This window comes from Xyrauchen texanus, chromosome 37 (assembly GCF_025860055.1).
Source record: "Xyrauchen texanus isolate HMW12.3.18 chromosome 37, RBS_HiC_50CHRs, whole genome shotgun sequence".
Classification (NCBI taxonomy): domain Eukaryota; kingdom Metazoa; phylum Chordata; class Actinopteri; order Cypriniformes; family Catostomidae; genus Xyrauchen; species Xyrauchen texanus.
The window spans coordinates 14718976-14740084 of record NC_068312.1 but is presented as its reverse complement, the minus strand read 5'-3'; the positions used below and the strand labels follow the sequence as shown (position 1 = coordinate 14740084).

Sequence of the window (21109 nt, the reverse complement as noted above, 5' to 3'; positions counted from 1 at the left end):
TGATTGCACTGCATTAGCTATATGATTGCAACATATGACATTTTATTCTTAAAATTTCCCTTCCTTGTTATTCATTGTAAGCCACTTATTTTGTGCTTTCCTTATTTATTTTTGTTCTTAAATGATTTGTGTGTCTTAATTTATATTATTCGCTATTATGCCTATGTAAAGCACTTTTAATTATCATTGTGTATGAATTTTTTTTTATAAATAAACTTGATTGCGTGAGTAATGTGTTTTTCTTGCAGTTTTTTCTTGTCAGTTCTATTCCAAGACTATTTTACTCTCCTGACAGTTTGCATCACCCTCTGACACTGTACACCTGGGTGGAAAGTTGCAGCATAGAATATTTTACTCACACAAAATATCACGGTAGGGTCAACCGTAAAGAATACATCATATCACTGTATTCGTGGACCGTTACTGTTCCTATTCAAACGCACTGAATCATTGTGAGCCTACCGAAAGCAAAAGATAGCCACACAGGTGCCATGTCTGTTAACGTATGTGTGTGTGTTTTGCGGTTGTACAGCTTAAACAAACGTCACATAAAAAAACACGGGTAACCCCAACGACCACGTGCCGGTGGGAACTGAGGGGAGAGCGCGTCAAGACCCATATTTGGAATGTCGGCGAAAGGAAGCAGACCAAATAAGGCGCTTCCGCACGTGACGTTTCCTCCTTATGTGGAAAATGAAGGCGTGGCTGTGACGGAGGAGACGCGATACAAATACAGTTTCCAACTGCTCCTGTACAGTAGAATCACATCAGCTCATAATAAAGAACTTTAAATCTAAGCTTTGACGAATACTAGACAAAGTCTATATGAAATAAAAAAATATTAGATGTCTATATTAATGTAATAATAGCCTACTTCGAAAACACAATAAACTCTTAGAGGACACACAACAATATTTTTGTGTGGTTTATTTGTGTTTTGTTAATAGTAGTTTAGACTTTTTCCATAAACAGAACGCGCTGTTGTTGATGCTGTGAAGAACACCCATCTTTACTCACAGCTGTTGTTTGTCTGGAGAGGTCATCATGGGTATTGTTGGCGACCCTCTGGAGATCTCCGGTAGCGAGTTAGTTCATATTTTGCGGACTCCTTCTGATTTCTTCACGTCTTCGGGATGCATCGTGTTAGACTGTCGGCCTTTCCTCGCCTTCTCCCGCGCGCACATCCTCCAGTCACGCAACGTCAACTGGAACTCAATGCTGAGGCGCAGATCCAAGAGCTCAGTGGTATCTCTGGAGTGGCTGGTGGCCGACAAGTCGCTCCTTGCCCAGCTGCGGAACGGGGAGTTCTCTCCGGTGGTTGTCCTGGATGAAAACAGCGGGTCCGTCAGAGATGTGAAGAGTGAGAGTCTGGCAAATCTCCTGATCAGTGCTCTGCAATTAGAGGCCCAGTCTGCCTCCACTCAGATCTGCTTCTTACAAGGTAAAGTTTACAAAACTCGAAATTAGTTGATTTTTTTATAATACAAACATTTACTAATATGCTTGACAATAATAATAATAATAACAACAATAATAATAATAATTATTATTAGTAGAAGTAGTACTATTATTATTATCATCATTATTAGGCCTATATCAAATAACTAAAGCACGATATTTATGTAAGCATATTGGTACTTATTGTTATTCAGAATTAGGCAGTATTTGTTGTGACTTGATGTGACCATTATACTTTAACAGGGACATTGTAATGTGCGTTTAGTTGCACATTTCTCTATTTTTATACTTTTATATAATTACTTACAATGTAATACATAAAATGTTCTGTCAGGTAACCTAAAATGTACTTAATATGGTAACATCTAAATTAACTAGATTTATTCAAGTCAAAAATATATAAACATGACTACTGTAAATCAACCTGACATCATTTGGTTAAAACAGTACATTTAATAAAAACACACAGATGGCTAATTTTAATTGTATGTGACTTCAAGACCATATGAATATGATAAATATGTTATTTGTACATTTTAGAGAATTTATACTATCAAGGCAAACCATGTCAGCCAGAAATAGCTACCTTAGCTTTTATGTAGATTTTTATAAAACTTTCTAATTGTGTGTTTTTTTTTTTTTTTTGGAAACAGTATCATATTTACAAAGCATATACTGTAAATGTCAAGTGTAGCTATTCGAAAGGAGAACATCAGCTTCAATCATAGGCTATTATTTATGATTCATTTTTATTTACCTATTTATTTTTGGTGATACTATACATTAATTGCTACATGAAAGGGTGCCTATTACAGATTTGTTGATCTAAAATATAGTGCCTGATATTGAGACTGCTTTGTGTCTAATGGTTAAACCCTTAAAATGACATTTACATTTTTCAGAATCAACAATATGTTTTTCTTGTCCCTTTCTAGGTGGATTTGACGGATTCTTTACACTTTATCCTGAAGTCTGTTTTAACAATCCTCTTATGTGCTCAAATCACCCTGCTCTCAGTGATCCAGAGCCCATTGTATCTGGAAGAAAGACTCCTCTCTATGATCAGGTTGGCTGAAATCGATCTAAAAATTATAATTAATTGGCAACCTTGGCAATGTTACTTTAAATTACGAAAAATTTAATTGTATACAGTCTCTAATATGTACAAATAATGTGGTCACATAAATTTGAAATTAGCCATCTGTGTTTCTGTGCTTTCTAGTGGTATTTAAAATCTCTCAATATCTACTGATTATACTCATTGTTTTTCCTGTACATTTTAATTGACAGGGTGGTCCAGTGGAGATCCTCCCCTTCCTCTTTCTTGGCAGTGCCCATCACTCATCCAGACGGGAGACTCTGGAGCGATGTGGAATCACGGCTGTTCTCAATGTTTCCTCCTCTTGTCCAAACCTGTTTGAGAAGGAACTTCAGTACAAGACTCTAAAGGTGGAGGACAGTCTGGCCGCAGACATACGCATCCTATTTCCAGAGGCAATCCACTTCATCGGTAAGTCCAACACTTTTAGGTTTGTTGGCAATTTGAGTGCAACTAGAAAAATAAGAACTGACCCAAAAGCTAACGATCAACTCCCATCAACAGATTCAATTAAGGAGAGTGGTGGGCGAGTGCTGGTCCACTGTCAAGCAGGAATCTCCCGGTCAGCCACCATCTGCCTGGCATACCTGATACACGCTCGCCGTGTCCGTCTAGACGAGGCCTTTGACTTTGTAAAACGCCGTCGGCAAGTCATCTCACCAAATCTGGCTTTCATGGGCCAACTGCTGCAGTTCGAGACAGACATTTTGTGTCCCTATACTGTGCTAGACAGAGAGAACAGTGGCACTGCGTTTTAGCATCTGTGAACAGATGGCTGAAATCTTGAACTGTCCCCCATTAACCTGTGACAAGGCATTATAGACTTGAAACTATGGCTGTGCTGTGTAGCTTTGATATCAGAGACTGAGGATCTGACAGATCTGTAAAGGTGCTTTGGTTAGTCAACAGTTCCTACAGATATACAAATGTTTTAAACTCCATTCTATTGCACTGGAATTATGGTACATGCTTAATGTATTTAAACAGGAGACTCTTAACATGGTTACTAAAGAAAGGGCCAAAGGCAATTCTCCCTGTTTACCCTTTAAACTAACGCCATGGGATAAATCAAGTTGTAGATAGCATCAACTGACTACCTGTACTTTAATGTTTACAGCAACACACAAACTATACACAAATAGCTGAATGCCTATCTGTGTTTCCAAACAAAATTGGCACGACTGATCAGGGCTGGTCAACTCATTAGGTGACATAGGCGAGTGCCTAGGGCGGCATCGCTTCGGGGAACAGACCGTGTACTTAGTGCCTTACTACCATACTAATCTTACTGTTTCTGTTATACCTGTGTTTGGCAAAAAACAGTGAGCGTAGTATGGATAGTATACCATTGTGAACACGGACATGGACTCATGAGCATGGGGCTCCTGAATCGAAGTGATGCCCAATGTGTGAATTAATCATTCTTTTGAGTCGGTTCTTCTCAATTAATTTGTCTAACGTGTGGGCTGAATCATTTGAAGCTCTTTGTCATGCAGTAAAACAGTAACGGGATGCTTTAAAAGACAGAGAACAAAATTAATGCTCGCCTTGGGTGCCAAATGGGGTAGGACTGGCACCGCGACACTCATGGAAAACATAAGTTACTTGTCATTGTAACATTGTGTAAAACTTGACTCAATATAAGTTGATCACCGATTCAACATTATCGTATGAGCCAGAGAAACAACATCTGTATATGCCAAACTTCTATTGCCTGTTACAAATTTAGGGATAAGATACCAAAGCGTTGAGTTGTGGTCTTTTCGTTTATTGTCTAGCTTTCAACAATAAGTTGACATGTTTTGCAAGGATGTCTGCAGATCATCATACCCTATAACAATTATTGCATCAGTCAATGTTCCATCTGACTGCACAGAGTGATGCTATGACCATATTTGGGTGTGACGTGTGGTTAGTTTTCTCTGTGATAAATGTCAAGTTTTTCCATTAAGTTATTGTCTGATTTTTAGTCACAAAGACATATTTAAAGGGCAAAGACCTGATAAACTGTGATCTTAGGTCATTTAAACAAAATGTGTTATGATATATAACAGGCACTAAAACAATTTTCTAATAAATGTATTTTATTTTTATATGTTTTCTTTTTTTGGTGAATATTTATTTATCTGTTTTCATTCGAGCAATGCACTTTAAATGTAGATGTTTGGGATATTGATGAGACCTTTTGTAAGCTACTTTGTTCACTTATTTCAAAATGTAAATAAAGCACTGGATTAATTTAATGCAGAACTAAATGTAGTACTCTTTTTGTCTTTTTAACCACATAACAGTCATAATGCTCCAAATAACTCACTGCTTCAGTAGTCTCAGCAATTACTATTTCCTCAAAATGATGTACAGTTTTTGGATATTGATGAGATAATCTTTTCAAGATAATTTCTTCACTTAATTCAAAATGTAAACGAAGCGATAAATTCATTTAATGGAAAACTTAATGTAGTAGTCATTTTATATTTTGAATCAAACAGCAGTCATCAAGATACAGAGTTTACATATGTTTACATAAGTCATTAAAACTCATTTTTAAAAACTCCCCAGATTTCATATTAGCAAACTATAGATTTGGCAAGTCAAATAGGACATCGTCTTTGTGCACAACATAAGTAATTTTTCCAAAAATTGTTTACAGAAAGATTGTCTCTTTTCTGATTAACAATTTTTTATTGATTCACATATTAAACAGAAAAACAAAACATACATATATACACAGTATCATCTATTAACCTCCACTATTAAAAATAGATGGCACCATGAGGAAGGAAATTTATGTGGATATATTGAAACAACATCTCAAGACATCAGTCAGGAAGTTGAAGCTCGGTCGCAAATGTGTCTTCCAAATAGACAATGGCCCCAAAAATACCTCCAAAGTTGTGGCAAAATGGCTTAAGGAAAACAAAGTCAAGGTATTAGAGTGGCTATCACAAAGCCCTGACCTCAATCTGATAGACAATTTGGGGGCAGAACTGAAAATACGTGTGCCAGCAAGGAGGCCTACAAACCTGACTCAGTTGCACCAGTTCTGTCTGGAGGAATGGGCCAAAATTCCAGCAACTTGTTGTGAGAAGCTTGTGGAAGGCTACGCAAAATATTTGACCCAAGTTAAACAATTTAAAGGCAATGCTAACAAATACTAACAAAGTGTATGTAAACTTCTGGCCCACTGGGAATGTGATGAAAGATATAAAAGCTGAAATAAATAATTCTCTCTTCTATTATTCTGACATTTCACATTCTTAAAATATAGTATTGATCCTCACTAATACAGTGAATGGTTTCAATAATTAAATGTCAGGAACTGTGAAAAACAGAGTTTAAATGTATTAACTGTCTGTATGTCTGTATAGGGTCATTAAAGACCCAATATATGTTGTATATAACACACACACACACACACACACATAGATGTTTTTGCACATAAATAATATTTGTATGATTAGTTCATATCTATATAAGTTTATAATTACAGGACATGTATTTCATTGTTTATTATAAGACAAATGAGTACTATATTCATACAAATGACTTCTATCACATTTTTTTTTTTTTTTTTTTGTGACAATGGTGAATTATCAGTACTCTATATATGGACACATGCATATTTTGCATACTATTTCTTCCTCAAGGCGGTGTTGATATTTTACTAATTGATTGGATTTACACTTGACATTGCTATTTAGCAAAGAAGCAACATGGAAGTAAACTAAAGTCAAGTAATTTTTATTTGAATAGCACATTTCACCACACACATAGTTTCAAACAGCTTTACAGACAATTAAACTGTAATATCTATAAAGTCTTAGAGTCATCATAGTGTAATTGTAAATTGTGAATAAGATGTTGGTTAATGGAGAAAAATAACCTTGGGAGAAGCCAGACTCACTGTGGGGGCCAGTTCCCCACTGACTAACATCATTAATATAGTGCCAATATTACTTATGTATAGTTATGGGCAGTGGTGGCTCAGTGGTTGAGGCTCAGGGTTACTGACCAGAAGGTTGGAGGTTCAAGCCCCAGCACCACCAAGATGCCACTGTTGGGCCCTTGAGCAAGGCACTTAACTCCAGGTTGCTCCGGGGGGATTGTCTCTGTAATAAGTGCACTGTAAGTTGCTTTGGATAAAAGTGTCTGCCAAATGCAAAAATGTAAATAGTGCAAGTCATGGTTTAAAATGTGTTCACTAAGTAAGTGTTAAGGGTCAGTGTTTAAACAACATTTTGTATGAACTGTATGATTAATGACTAATGTCACTGAAGTCATCCTAGTATAACTGCAGAAGTTCACATAGATGCAATTGTCCTTGTTGGGCTGATGAAGGCTTTTGTTGGCAAATAATTGAAAGTCTACATATTCCATTTCAAGAGTGTTGTCCATCAATAAACAAAGGTATAACATAAGCTTTAGCAAGTGTAGCACATTAACAGTTAAATTTGACTATTGTCATTTGGGTGTACTACTGTAAGTTGTTTTTCTATTTATACTCAAAAGGAGCCTGAGAAACACATATGTGCATGTTTACGTGTTATGTGTAGCTCAAGAGGTGTTTGACAGCCAGATGCATCTCATGAAATTTCAGTGTGAATGTAATGAATTCCTGTTCTATTTGTTGCATCATCTCTTTGATACAGTATATGAAAAATAGAACATCAAAATATATCAGAATTTATTCTATTCTAGTATTTAATAATTGCTTTGAAAATGTTTTGACACTCTCTGTGAATTTTGTAGATCCATTTGTGATAGATATACAGTGAGGAAAATAAGTATTTGAACACCCTGCTATTTTGCAAGTTCTCCCACTTAGAAATCATGGAGGGGTCTGAAATTGTCATCGTAGGTGCATGTCCACTGTGAGAGACATAATCTAAAAAAAAAAATCCAGAAATCACAATGTATGATTTTTTAACTATTTATTTGTATGATACAGCTGCAAATAAGTATTTGAACACCTGAGAAAATCAATGTTAATATTTGGTACAGTAGCCTTTGTTTGCAATTACAGAGGTCAAACGTTTCCTGTAGTTTTTCACCAGGTTTGCACACACTGCAGGAGGGATTTTGGCCCACTCCTCCACACAGATCTTCTCTAGATCAGTCAGGTTTCTGGGCTGTCGCTGAGAAACACGGAGTTTGAGCTCCCTCCAAAGATTCTCTATTGGGTTTAGGTCTGGAGACTGGCTAGGCCATGCCAGAACCTTGATATGCTTCTTACAGAGCCACTCCTTGGTTATCCTGGCTGTGTGCTTCGGGTCATTGTCATGTTGGAAGACCCAGCCTCGACCCATCTTCAATGCTCTAACTGAGGGAAGGAGGTTGTTCCCCAAAATCTCGCAATACATGGCCACGGTCATCCTCTCCTTAATACAGTGCAGTCAGCCCTGTCCCATGTGCAGAAAAACACCCCCAAAGCATGATGCTACCACCCCCATGCTTCACAGTAGGGATGGTGTTCTTGGGATGGTACTCATCATTCTTCTTCCTCCAAACACGGTTAGTGGAATTATGACCAAAAAGTTCTATTTTGGTCTCATCTGACCACATGACTTTCTCCCATGACTCCTCTGGATCATCCAAATGGTCATTGGCAAACTTAAGACGGGCCTTGACATGTGCTGGTTTAAGCAGGGGAACCTTCCGTGCCATGCATGATTTCAAACCATGACGTCTTAGTGTATTACCAACAGTAACCTTGGAAGCGGTGGTCCCAGCTCTTTTCAGGTCATTGACCAGCTCCTCCCGTGTAGTTCTGGGCTGATTTCTCACCTTTCTTAGGATCATTGAGACCCCACGAGGTGAGATCTTGCATGGAGCCCCAGTCCGAGGGAGATTGACAGTCATGTTTAGCTTCTTCCATTTTCTAATGATTGCTCCAACAGTGGACCTTTTTTCACCAAGCTGCTTGGCAATTTCCCGTAGCCCTTTCCAGCCTTGTGGAGGTGTACAATTTTGTCTCTAGTGTCTTTGGACAGCTCTTTGGTCCTGGCCATGTTAGTAGTTGGATTCTTACTGATTGTATGGGGTGGACAGGAGTCTTTATGCAGCTAACGACCTCAAAAAGGTGCATCTAATTTAGGATAATAAATGGAGTGGAGGTGGACATTTTAAAGGCAGACTAACAGGTCTTTGAGGGTCAGAATTCTAGCTGATAGACAGGTGTTCAAATACTTATTTGCAGCTGTATCATACAAATAAATAGTTAAAAAATCATACATTGTGATTTCTGGATTTTTTTTTTATAGATTATGTCTCTCACAGTGGACATGCACCTACGATGACAATTTCAGACCCCTCCATGATTTCCAAGAGGGAGAACTTGCAAAATAGCAGGGTGTTCAAATACTTATTTTCCTCACTGTACGTGTAATAACATTTGGTTTAACACCCATGAATTTAATGATTAAGAATGGTTGGCTTTACTGCATGATACAGGTAGTTGAAATTGATAAACATAAATTTTAAAATAGCGCCATCTTTTGGAATTTACACAGAATGACAGTAACTTTTCTCAGCGTGACTGTACATGTCAAGCATTATTAAAGGAGCGGAGGCCACACGATGGCAGTGTTAGAATATGAAAACACAATCTGTGGAGTTACGTGGGGGCAACTGTCTGCAGATCAAATACAAAAAAACAAGGATCTTACAAGGGAATTCAGGGTGTGCTACAGAGGGTCATTGCTGCCCACAGTCATCATCAGCCTCTACAACTCTTCCATTGTGTGCAAGGGAAAACACTGACTTGTACACTTTTACCAAGCAACACTTAAGGTGGAAAAGGCTCTCCCTTTCTCAATTTCCTCCCTTTTAAACTTGCACGATGGTACAACGCTCAAAACTTTTTTGGTAGCTGATATTTGGTCAGCTGACAACTTGAACTTGAATATTTACAGCAATATGCAAACTATATATAGCTGAGCAACACCTATATGTACATTTTACTCTCAGACAGTGATTGAAACCAATAAATGCATCAAATATCATGGGCTCAGGAAAAAAAAAATGATTGTGGTTATCTACAGAGGTATTTCTAACCATTTTCTAGCCATTTATCAGTGTTGGCCCCAACATGATCACATATGAAGTCGGCATGTTGTTTCAGAGAGTTACAGTCTCCTAGGATCGGCCACAATATGCAGACTCACCGACAAGCGGCATTACCCATTAAAGAATTTTGCTTCAGCTCCAGTGTGATTACCTTGACCTGTGGTGCAACTGGAAGAGCATTACATCAGCAGTGTTGGATACCTGAGTTCCAAACCAGCATTAAAACCAGGATGTAATCATGTTTGCATAATCAGTGATGAGTGTGATTCAGAGGTTGCACTTTTCCCTATAACATTAAACATGTTTTAATTTTTTGGGAATTTCTTCTGTTTTCTCACCAATTTGGCATGCCAAATTCCCAATGCCCTCCAGGTCCTCGTGGTGGCATAGTGACTCGCCTCAATCCGGGTGGCGGAAGATGAATCTCAGTTGCTTCTGCGTTTGAGACAGTCAATCCGCACATCTTATCTGGCGCGTGTGGAGAATTCACACTATTCTCCGCGGCATCCACTCACAACTCACCACATGCCCCACCGAGACCGAGAATCACATTATATTGACCACAGGGAGGTTACCCCAACGTGACTCTACCCACCCTAGCAATCCAATTGATTGCTTAGGAAGCCTGACTGGAGTCACTCAGCATGATCTGGATTCAAACTTGCGACTCCAGGTGTAGTAGTCAGTGTCTTTCCTTGCTGAGCTACCCATGTCCCCCGATTCCCAATAACATTACATATTTACTCCACTGATGTGTTTTGGGGGGTACAGTTTATAAACTATGCATTCCTCTTCACTGTATTACACCTTGTACAATTGAAAACAACTCACTCTTGGCACCCCTTTGTGGACATTTTGCAGCTCACACGTGCCTATATGCCCAACAACACTTACCACTCTGGCCACTGGGGGCAATGTTTTGCATTTGGGTAAACACAGACTGATTTTTGCTAAAGAAATTCGCCCTAATCTTTCTGATTTCAGTGTGAGATTAGTCTGTCGGGGCACAGGTCCCACATTCATTCTTTCTTTCTTTCCTTCTTTATTTGTGCAAAAACAGCACCAAATGATTTAATTCTGGTGACTTTGGGAACAGCAATTTGACATGTTCTTGATTATATTGTGTAGCATTAATATATGTGCTACTCTGTTGATTGCATGACACAGCACAACTTAAAATTTCTCAAAGCTACCTTTCTGTAATTGTACTTTAGAGTACATGGTGCAGTCTAGTCACAAAGCCTCTGGTTGTCTCAATGCAGTTGAAGGCCTCTCTATATTTTCTGAATTACATTTTATCCCGAATATATTTAGGCTGCTAGAGGACTAAAACAGTGACTGAAATCATTAACTGTGTCTCATATACACACATTTAATTTGAAACCAGGATTTTGTAGATGGAAAAAGTTAGGCCACTGTCTATACTTTGTATGAATACCTGAACAAATCATTTAAATAATGCTTACAGTGGAGTATGGGGAATATTGGCAGTCCCATCAGACCCAATACACTATGCAAGCTAATTGATCAGGAAAATCTGCATATTGTCCCGGGTTGATTCTAATGGCACATTTTCAGTGTCATCCGCTTGCTCATAACAGCAGGAACATGATCTACAGCCACAGTAGGTCTGCTTTTGTTGTTTGGTATTAGAGGCGCCTTCTAATAACTCTTCTTAAATACTGCTCTGCATGCAGCTGTTGCTTTCTTTGCCAACGGAAACTGCATAATTAACAGTAGCAGCATGACACATATACTCTCCCTCCTACTGTGTCTTTAACGTACACACACATTTGCGCACGCATGCATACACACACACACACACACACACTTGTTTTACTATATTAGTGAGGACAATGGTTTTTATTGGTTTTTAAAATGGTTTTAAAACTTTAAATGATTTGTCTGATTCATGAGACTTTTTTTTTACTAGTGAGGACTGTTGAATATGTCCTCACATAAACAGTACACAGTGGTGAAACTTATAGATTTATCTGACATTAAATGGTTTGTGAAATACATCCACGTGAGATACTCAAGTTAAGGGCAAAATTTCTTACATTCACTCATATCACTGTTCATGAACTCATGATGAGGAAAACACTAGAAACTGAGTGTGAAGGGTGATACTGCAGAAACTGCTGCTCTCCAAAATGAATATAACCACTCTCTTGAAAGACTGGAAAAGGGTACCGTGAATGAAAGTCTGTCTTTTCCGAAAAAAGAGCCTCATCATTTGGAGTTTCATAATCTCAGATGGCAGGCAGTCAGTGAGGAAAATTACATTCTGACACCAGAAATGTTAACTCTGGAGTACCTTGGTTTCATCCCATGAATGTTTGCTTAAAGAAATATTCCAGGTTCAATACAGTACAAGTTAAGCACAATCGACAGCATTTATGACATAATCTTGATTACCACAATAATTAATTTCAACAAGTCAAAAAAATTAATAAAAAGCTAAAATCTGGGTAACAGTAATACTCTTAATTGCAATGGAAGTGAATGGGGCCATTCCATAAACACTAAAATATTCACTGTTTCAAAAGTATAGTCACAAGACAACGTCTGCATGTTACTAGCATACTAACCTTTTAAAGTTATGTCCAATTTTACAACTGTATTGCGATGATGACCTGCAAACGCTAAAATCCTAAAACAATAATAATTTATTGTAAGTGCTTTATAAAATACTTAGCTTCACATTTCTGCCTTTAAATTGGCCCCATTCACTTCCATTGTGAGTGCCTCACTGTAACCTCGATTTTTGCTTTTTTAAAAGAAGGGATCTAATTTTATTTGTGGTAATCAACATTATTCCATAAATACTGTCATTTGGACAGTTTTGGATCATGCGGCATGACAATGTTTTTAAGCTGCAGTGAGCACACAACCCAGTGGATGAGTCACAAGATCTTTAGTATTCTGTCCTAAACCCGGTTGAAATATGGTGGAATATATTGTAAAGTAAACCGCTTATACAAGACATGAATAACAATAGCTTGGAGGAGGAGTATTATATAGATTTAAATATAAATAGAATATTGCACACAGGCCACAGTAAATGTTGGATCAAAGAATAGATAGTAAAATGATTGGCAAAACATGAAGTAATTTATTTATTTATTCTGATGGCATGTTTGCCCATAGGTGGCAGAGCTATCTATCTATCTGTCTATCTATCTATCTGTCTGTCTGTCTGTCTGTCTGTCTGCCTGTCTGCCTGCCTGACTGCCTGCCTGCCTGCCTGCCTATCTATCTGAACACACAAATGGTCCTCTAAAAGCAAACACTTTACTGTAGAGCTCTCTGTTTGAAACCAAGTCTTGTCCATTTATTAAGTTGTTTAATATGATTTTTTTTTCCGGTAGAATTTTGAACATTTTATAACTCAATCGACCCTTTTGACATCACGCTTTATGTTATTTGCTAAAATCGACAACATTCACGACAGATATGCTCTCATCTTAATGGATACGTTTGAAAGGGTCTCTAAATTGGGATTGGGTATATGCTGCGCTTTATCAGCTGAAGTGAGCATTCAACCACTTGATCTTTCTGAAATCAAGCGCGGCATGGTGCGGAGGAAGCGATCATTCGCTCTGATGCGCGATGAGCCCTCTGTCCTTTTACACATGCGAGCGCAATCTGTGATGAAAGTTTTAAAATGTCTGAAATGTTTGAAGGGCACAAGGTCTCCGTCGTTTTTATAGTGTATTTATTTTTAATTTGCTTCATTTGAGAGAGTCATCTGCGTAACGATCACAATGGTAAGCTAATTGGTGCTCTGCAATTTTTGGCAAACCTCTCTCTCTCTTTTTCAATCAATAATGCTAGTTTTAAATAGGCTATAGGTCGTCATGCAGTCTTATGTAAACTCTTAATGCAAATATACAAGGAAAAAAATACATGTCAATGTGATTGAATCAAAATAATTCCTTTTATCCAATGAGGACACAAGCCGTTTCCATTATTGAGTCCTTCGAGATGCATTACATTTACATTAGTTCATTTACCTAAAGCATTTATTTGTTATATGTTTGACAATAGAGTGCTAGGATAGGTCAGGCTACTTAGTGGGAGGGAAGAGTTCGCTTCATGACGCCCGTCCTGACATCACTCACACTCGGGTACTGAGGAGAACCGCTGCACTGATATGAAGCCAGAGCAGCTCGCGCGAGCCCACAACTACTTAAAGCTGTCACTGAGGTAATGCGCGAGGCACGTTGGAGGCATTCAACTTGGAATTAGCTGCGCTGAGTGAGATACTGTGACTAAAACGGGAGCAACACAGGGAGAGAAGGATATTTTTATACTTTCAAACACTACACTACTTTTGAGTGCTTGGACTTACCCGAAAAATTGTCACTACTCAAGAATGTAACGACGACGCAACATCTTGTGAGTTTTCAGTGTGTGAAGAACAAAGACATGAAATGTTAGCAGGTGGCAACACTTCTGCGTAGACAGAGCAAAATGATGTGCTTAAATTCTTCTTGAAAACTTGTGAAAACTGTGAAGGGAAATTGGCACTCGCTGCTTCGCGCTCTCGGGAGATTTATATTTAAAGCCTCGCGCTCCGTGGAGGGTTGTGCATCTGGGTAACCTAGAATTACTTTTTTTTTTTTTTTTTTTTTGGAAACTCTTGTTTAGAAACCATGGTAGTTTTATTGCGTAATTTAAATTTTAGGAATAGGCTATTTAAAATGATAACATTGAACAATTATTTTGCAAATCACAAGTAGGCTAGCATATAATACGTTATCGCACAGCTTTTACCTATCGGCAGTTAATTTAATATTGTCACCATGTTACCATATCTGCTGTCGCTCAGTGATTTTTCATAGATTCTGGTATAAGAACATTCTTAAGTTTATAATTTAGTGGCAGGGTTTAAATTATAATTTAGCGATAGAATAGTTTGTAGAATGTAAACACATTTTAATGCATCACATCTGTTGAAGTTTTGCCTTTTCACAACGGCAGAACTCAAATTAAGCTCATTCCCTGTTTAATGTGACATCAGATTCAGAAGTAATGAAAAAATAACAAAGCCTCATAGAGATGTGAAAGAAACAATGGTAAACAGAATAGTTAGGGAACTAGCCTAGCTCGTTTTAAGTAAAATTATTTTATTTAGTTTAAATAAAATATATTCTATCAAATTCTCAGGAAACAAAATGCCAAAACAAAATCTGCCCATTAATTAGGATTGCGATTGAGAAGATTAGTCCACCCAAAGTGGCAGCGCATTGGCAGCCATGGAAAGTGCCTGCTCTGCCGGTGTGGGTCTGCCAGGCCACAACATCAACGGCACCGGAGTCACATCTACACCAACTTGTAACCAGAGCGTGCTGAAACTCGCCCCATACTCTCCAGAAGCCACAGCAGCTTTTGCAACAGCCATCACCTTGATGATCGTTTTTACAATTGTGGGCAATATTCTGGTCATCATAGCCGTTTTAACCAGCCGCTCACTTAGAGGACCCCAGAATCTCTTCTTGGTCTCTCTTGCAGCCGCAGACATCTTAGTGGCCACCTTGATCATCCCATTTTCACTGGCCAATGAACTGATGGGCTACTGGTATTTCCGCTCCGTATGGTGTGAGATCTACCTGGCATTGGATGTGTTATTCTGCACTTCCTCTATAGTACACCTGTGTGCCATAAGTCTAGACCGCTACATGTCCATCTCACGTGCCGTTACTTACGGTCCAAAGCGGACACCCAAACGCATCAAATGTGCCATTTTGGTGGTATGGTTGATCTCAGCAGTCATCTCCTTCCCACCCCTGCTCTCCATGAACAAGAATAAAGGTGGGGGAGATTCAGATGGCGGACCACAGTGCCAGCTCAATGATGAGCGTTGGTACATCCTGTACTCTACTATTGGTTCTTTCTTTGCTCCTTGCCTGATTATGATCTTAGTCTACATGCGGATCTATCAGATCGCCAAACAGCGCACACGCTGTCCACCAGGGGAGCCTCGGAAAGTGGTCCCGGCCAACGCCACCACATTTCAGCACAAGGCCCACCCCGAAGGTCTCCAAAACGGTAGAGGAGAGGAAACGCCTGCTACCCCACAGAAAAACCCTACAATGCCTAGACCTCCAACTCTCGATGTTTCCCAAGTGGACCCTGCTCAGCTGTGTATAATGCAGCCTGCAGGCACCCCAATTGCCAACATCCTCCTGCAACCCCTTTCAACAGCCCCGACAACAACCATCATATATTCTCCTCCATGCCCCTCACTTTCTCTTTCTCCTTCCAATTCATCTGAAGTAGTTCCTAATAAACCTAAAGATGGGAAAAAGGAGAAAAAGACCAATAAACAGGCAGACAACAATAATGGAGAAAGCTTGAGCTCGGACTCAGACTCAGACACAGAGCAAGGTTGTAGGGAGGTAGAAGTGCCTTGCACCCCCAGTGTAATCCCTAGTGGCATCCATTCTCCTGCCACAACCCAGAAATACAGAGACATGATTGCCACAGCAAAAGGGGCAAAGCTGGTGACTCGAATGGCAAAGCAGGAAGGAACGGCCAATTCTACACGGCGCAAAGCCATGGTGAACCGAGAAAAACGTTTCACTTTTGTGCTAGCAGTAGTGATTGGTGTCTTTGTCATCTGCTGGTTTCCTTTCTTCTTCTCCTACAGCCTACAGGCTGTGTGCCCAGAAACCTGTGCTCTCCCAGAGCCCCTCTTTAAGTTCTTCTTCTGGATCGGCTACTGCAACAGCTGCCTTAACCCAGTCATTTACACCATCTTCAACAAAGACTTCCGTAGAGCCTTCAAAAAGATCCTTTGCAAGAACACCAAAGGCACATTCTTCTAAGGCTTCTGAGGTGGATTGGCTGTTCAAATAAAAAATATACAGCTATTCCGAACATGGACTAGAGAGAAAGACTAAAAAACACACAATAACGGTGCTGTTGCAATGTAAATGAAGGGCTTTTTATGCTGCCCGGATAACCAAGGACACCATGCTACTCTTAAGTAACTATTTTTTGGTCTAGGTGACTGCCTCAGGTTTGGGATTCCTGGACTAATGCCACTAAATGGGGCTCATCCAAAAATATTTACAACAGAGGGAGGGGGAATGCATAGACAAATCATGGCTGAAAACAAAATAACTTATTTAAACTATATGGCACACCTGCAAGGACAAGGCACAGTGCATGGAGCACAAGAAGTTTATTGTATTTTGTTATCTTGCCTTTATAAGAAAACCAGGCCTTGGGCATAATGCAAAACATGGATCTGTGTAGAGATTTTAATCCAACCAGAATTAAACTGTTCAGATTCCCTTAAATCTTTACTCAGAGGTTTTAAAAGAGAAAATTTTCATGCTTATTACATTGTCTTATGTCTATACAGCATTATTTATGATGAACAAAAAAGAGAGAGTGACAACAATGCTCTTGTTTAACTCCTTGCCAAGGGCAATGTGTGTGAAATGAGCTAATGCAGGTTTTCTCCAATCAAACTTTAATGCTTCTAGTTACATATCCCCCTAGTGCAGGACCATAGGGGAGAAGACCATGTCTTCTGCTCCTTTGATGCGTAGAGGCTCTGTGAATATAGAACACCTCTGTCTCTTTACACCTATCTAACAAATGCTTTAACTGAAGATAAATCCTTACAGGAACATGCTTATCATGAAAACATTTGACATGTATTAGGACAAATGGTCTTTTAGTAATCTTTCTCCTAATCCTGACACTTTGCATTATCAAAATGCATCCTCTATATACTTTGATGACTTTGTCAGAAAATAGGAACACCTCCTGATTTCTTGGACTAGTCTTGGAGGTACCCTTTCTGGCTTCTGTTTCAGCAATTTTCATTGTATAAACGAAACAACTGAACAACATTTGTTTGTCTCTAAACTGATCTACTGCACCCTAAATGTCTGATCATTCAGCAGGGTGATACTTTGGGACTAAGGGCTGATAGCAGTTATGCTTTCCATTTCTTCATTGTCTTTTTGCTAATGATCCCTTTGTGTGTGTGTGTGTGCGCAAAGTAAATACTGTGAATGGGAATGTGTTGTTTCTGATGTTTGCGTATATATGCTGGGTTTGAGAGGGTGTGGGTATGTTGCTGCGTGGACTCGGAGATGCTTTGTTTGTTTTTTTATTTTGCGCGAATGATGGTGTCTACTTCCACTGGCATCAAATTGAGTATATGTGTATGTGCTTGATAAATGTGCCTGGTATGCAATATGTGCCATCTTATGCCAGTGCTTATGATTCAGCTGCTTCTTGTGCAAATGCTTTCACATGTTTTGCTGCTAAACTCATTTAGTATCTTCTTAAACCAACAATTTTATTTTTCTAAAATAATCATTTTATTATGCTGAGATTGCAGTTCATTTTGAACTGATCATTTTGAGTTTAGAGAAGATTAAAAAACTGAGAGCTGTAAATTATCTTGGGTTTGTGAATGATTTTGTATTTATTTATCCTGCTGTTTCCTGTTGTTCCGCTTTTGTATATATTTTCCCATTTCCATGGGGGAAAATGCATTTGAGAGGTTCAGTTTTAGTTACAAAACAATTAAAATCTTTTAACTACTGTACATTTTTAGATGATTATTTTTTGTTTTTGTCAGGGTGTTGCATTTGGGCTGCATTCTCCAAAGCTTTGCTATTTTCTCCTCTTTCTCAAGTGTAATGCTGTTGGTTTTCCACTACTCTTTATAAATAAAACCGCTGAGCTGTGTGTACCATCTGACTCATTACTGTTTGAGACAGAATAACTATCGAGCTTTAAGTAGCACAACAGATTTTTCTCTCCTTTATAGATATCATGGGACATTGAAATTCTGTAAATATGTTCTTTAAATATGTTTTCCTCATACATTTAGTCAAGTATAAATAAGTCAATGTATTTGCAAAAATGTGTTGAACAAGACTATTGATTAAAAGAGGAAAGGTTTTTAACATATGTTTCAAAATGACCAGTGCCAATATTTTGATCTTCGAAATACGAATAAGCTGTGAGATAAATTGGCACTTTGGCTGATGGATGTTGATATGGTTGGATAAACTCAGAGTCTACCTTAAGGTCAAAAAGACACCTTCAAATCCTTTTTAAAAACGTAATATTCACAGGCATGATTGCATCAGGAATGGTGATGTTTCTCAACACAAAACAGTCCCAGGTTTGGAGTTTAATACTGAAGTCTGATGTCCGGCTGCTTTGGTCTTAATTGCATTTATCTTTTTCAAGAGAGCACTAAAGATGGCGAAGTGGAAAATTGGCAAAAGAAATCGGAATATTATGTGTGTTTTACAGGGTGTAAGTGCCAGACTCTTGGGTCTGAACTCATTTCTGATAATTGCAGAAAGATGCTTCATTTAATAATTGATGAACTCTCCTTGTGAAGTGTGTAAATAATTTTGTGAGAAAATAGTAGCTTGACCTATTCCTTAAGCATCTATCCAGGGTCATGCTCTGGCAGAGCCTTAAACCCTTGATTGCTTTGCTGTGACTAGCAGAGAAACTGAACTCATTAATCTACAAATATGGAAACGTCATTCCAGGGGAATTAACATATTTCCCAAAGCAACCACAACATTAAAACCACCTGCCTAATATTGTGTAGGTCCCCGTTGTGCCACCAAAACAGCACCGACCCGCATCGCAGAATAGATGCTATTCTTCGCACCACAATTGTACAGAGTGGTTATCTGAGTTACTGGAGACTTTGTCAGTTCAAACCAGTCTGGCCATTCTCTGTTGACCTCTCTCATCAACAAGGCGTCTCCATCTGCAGAACTGCTGTTCACTGGGTGTTATTAAATTTTTTTCACCGTCATTCTGAGTATGCATTGATTGTTGGTGCCAGATGTGCTGGTTTGAGTATTTCTGTAACTGCTGATCACCAGGGATTGTCAGGCACAACAGTCTCTAGAATTTACTCAGAATGATGCCCAACCCCCCAAAAAAAACACCCAGTGAACAGCAGTTCTGTAGACAGAAATGTCTAGTTGATGAGAGAGGTCAACGGAGAATGGTCAGACTGGTTCAAACTCACAAAGTCTACGGTAAATCAGATAACCACTCTGTACAATTGTGGTGAGACGAATATCATCTCAGAATACTATTATGAGATGCAGGTTGGTGCAGTTTTGGAGGCACGAGGGGGACCTACAAAACATTAGACAGGTGGTTTTAATGTTGTGGCTGATCGTGTATCTGCTAAGAAGATTTTAACAAAACAAAATTGAGTTTGTAAAATAAAATAAAATAAAACAAAATTCAAACACAAGATCCAATTAACCCCTCAAAAATGCATATGTGGGTGAAAATAACACATCCGTCTAATTTTTAGGACAGAATTTATAAGACATATTTTACATGAAGTGGTCTGTATTCCTCTATTAGGGTGTCTTTGACCATGTGAACTGATTAATGATTAGTTATCTTATAGTTGGTTTAGAATTTTTTTTTTGAATATTTACGTTTGCATCACTAGCCCTTGCATTTACTGCATGACCCATATACAATTTCTTCTTTTTTTTTAAGATTTACGCATTTAAATTTCATAACAAAATAACATCAAATTGAATTGAGTAATCTTTTATATAATAAGATAGTAAACCTTTATGTTTTATGTTTCATTCATTTAATTTAGAAAAACATCACACAATTCAATTGAAGGAATTTTGTCATTAATTATTAAATGATAATGAGTAAATCTTAAAGATGAGCTCAAATATATTTTGAGTGATGTTTACTATGGTATTCTATGCACGCTTAACAGTGGTATTACACATGTAATACATAGTTTTAATTTTACATCTGTTATTTAATTAAACAATAATTATACTGTATGCTAAATTCCATGTTCATGTTCATATTTGTGTGTAGTATGCAAGCATAGAAAGTTGTCATTCAGCCAAAGCTTTTATCTGAAGTGCATTATATTATACCTGTAATAGGGACAGTCCACATAGTACAACCTGTTAAATACCTAGTTCACAGCAAGTCCTCAATGGTAATACTGTAGCTCCTGGACCACTACTAAAACATCTGGCTGCAAGCGTTTAGGGTGGGGTGACAAAAAAATCACACTTGTGATGTTTAGGGTCATATTTGACCCCCACATAGGAAATTGATGGGTGAGAGGATAAAACAAGCATTTTTTATTATTATGTGTCAAATAAAACAATAAATCAGCCACAATGCAGAACACACACACACACACACACACACACACACATACAAGTTTTAGATTTTTTTTCCACTTTGAGAAAGTTTACGCTTAGGGGTGGGAGCAAAATGTTTAATCTAAGTCTTATGTTTGTACACAAAATAAATTAGCACTGTTCATTCCTGTTCATTGCTATTGGTTTAATTACATTGTTTTATTAATTTATTCTATTGATTTATTGAAATGGATGTTTTAAAATAAATGATATGTAACAAAAACTTTAGTCTAAGTCTTCTCTTTCTAACACCATGGTTTGTAATCATAATGTG

The 21109-nt window shown here is 38.2% G+C and overlaps 3 protein-coding genes across 4 annotated transcripts in view; all 3 read left to right on the top strand.

The window, feature by feature from the left end:
* The window catches only part of LOC127631221 (E3 ubiquitin-protein ligase RNF34-like), a 243602-nt gene that overhangs the window by 206628 nt on the left and 15865 nt on the right, over positions 1-21109 (top strand). The window lies entirely within an intron of this gene.
* Positions 773-4801, top strand: LOC127631223 (dual specificity protein phosphatase 2-like). The gene is made up of 4 exons (XM_052109284.1): positions 773-1441; positions 2394-2524; positions 2749-2968; positions 3062-4801. The coding sequence occupies exons 1-4, from the start codon at positions 1045-1047 to the stop codon at positions 3313-3315; spliced, it is 1002 nt and encodes a 333-aa protein (XP_051965244.1). The 5' UTR covers positions 773-1044; the 3' UTR covers positions 3316-4801.
* Positions 13767-18394, top strand: LOC127631219 (alpha-2B adrenergic receptor-like). The gene has a single exon (XM_052109269.1). The coding sequence runs from the start codon at positions 14884-14886 to the stop codon at positions 16453-16455; it is 1572 nt and encodes a 523-aa protein (XP_051965229.1). The 5' UTR covers positions 13767-14883; the 3' UTR covers positions 16456-18394.

Excerpts from the sequence above, each read along its gene's own strand:
- LOC127631223 (XM_052109284.1), top strand. The coding sequence starts at position 1,045 with ATGGGTATTGTTGGCGACCCTCTGGAGATCTCCGGTAGCGAGTTAGTT. Across the intron at positions 1,442-2,393 it reads TCAGATCTGCTTCTTACAAG|GTGGATTTGACGGATTCTTT; the intron begins GTAAAGTTTACA and ends GTCCCTTTCTAG. Across the intron at positions 2,525-2,748 it reads AGACTCCTCTCTATGATCAG|GGTGGTCCAGTGGAGATCCT; the intron begins GTTGGCTGAAAT and ends TTTAATTGACAG.
- LOC127631219 (XM_052109269.1), top strand. The coding sequence starts at position 14,884 with ATGGAAAGTGCCTGCTCTGCCGGTGTGGGTCTGCCAGGCCACAACATC.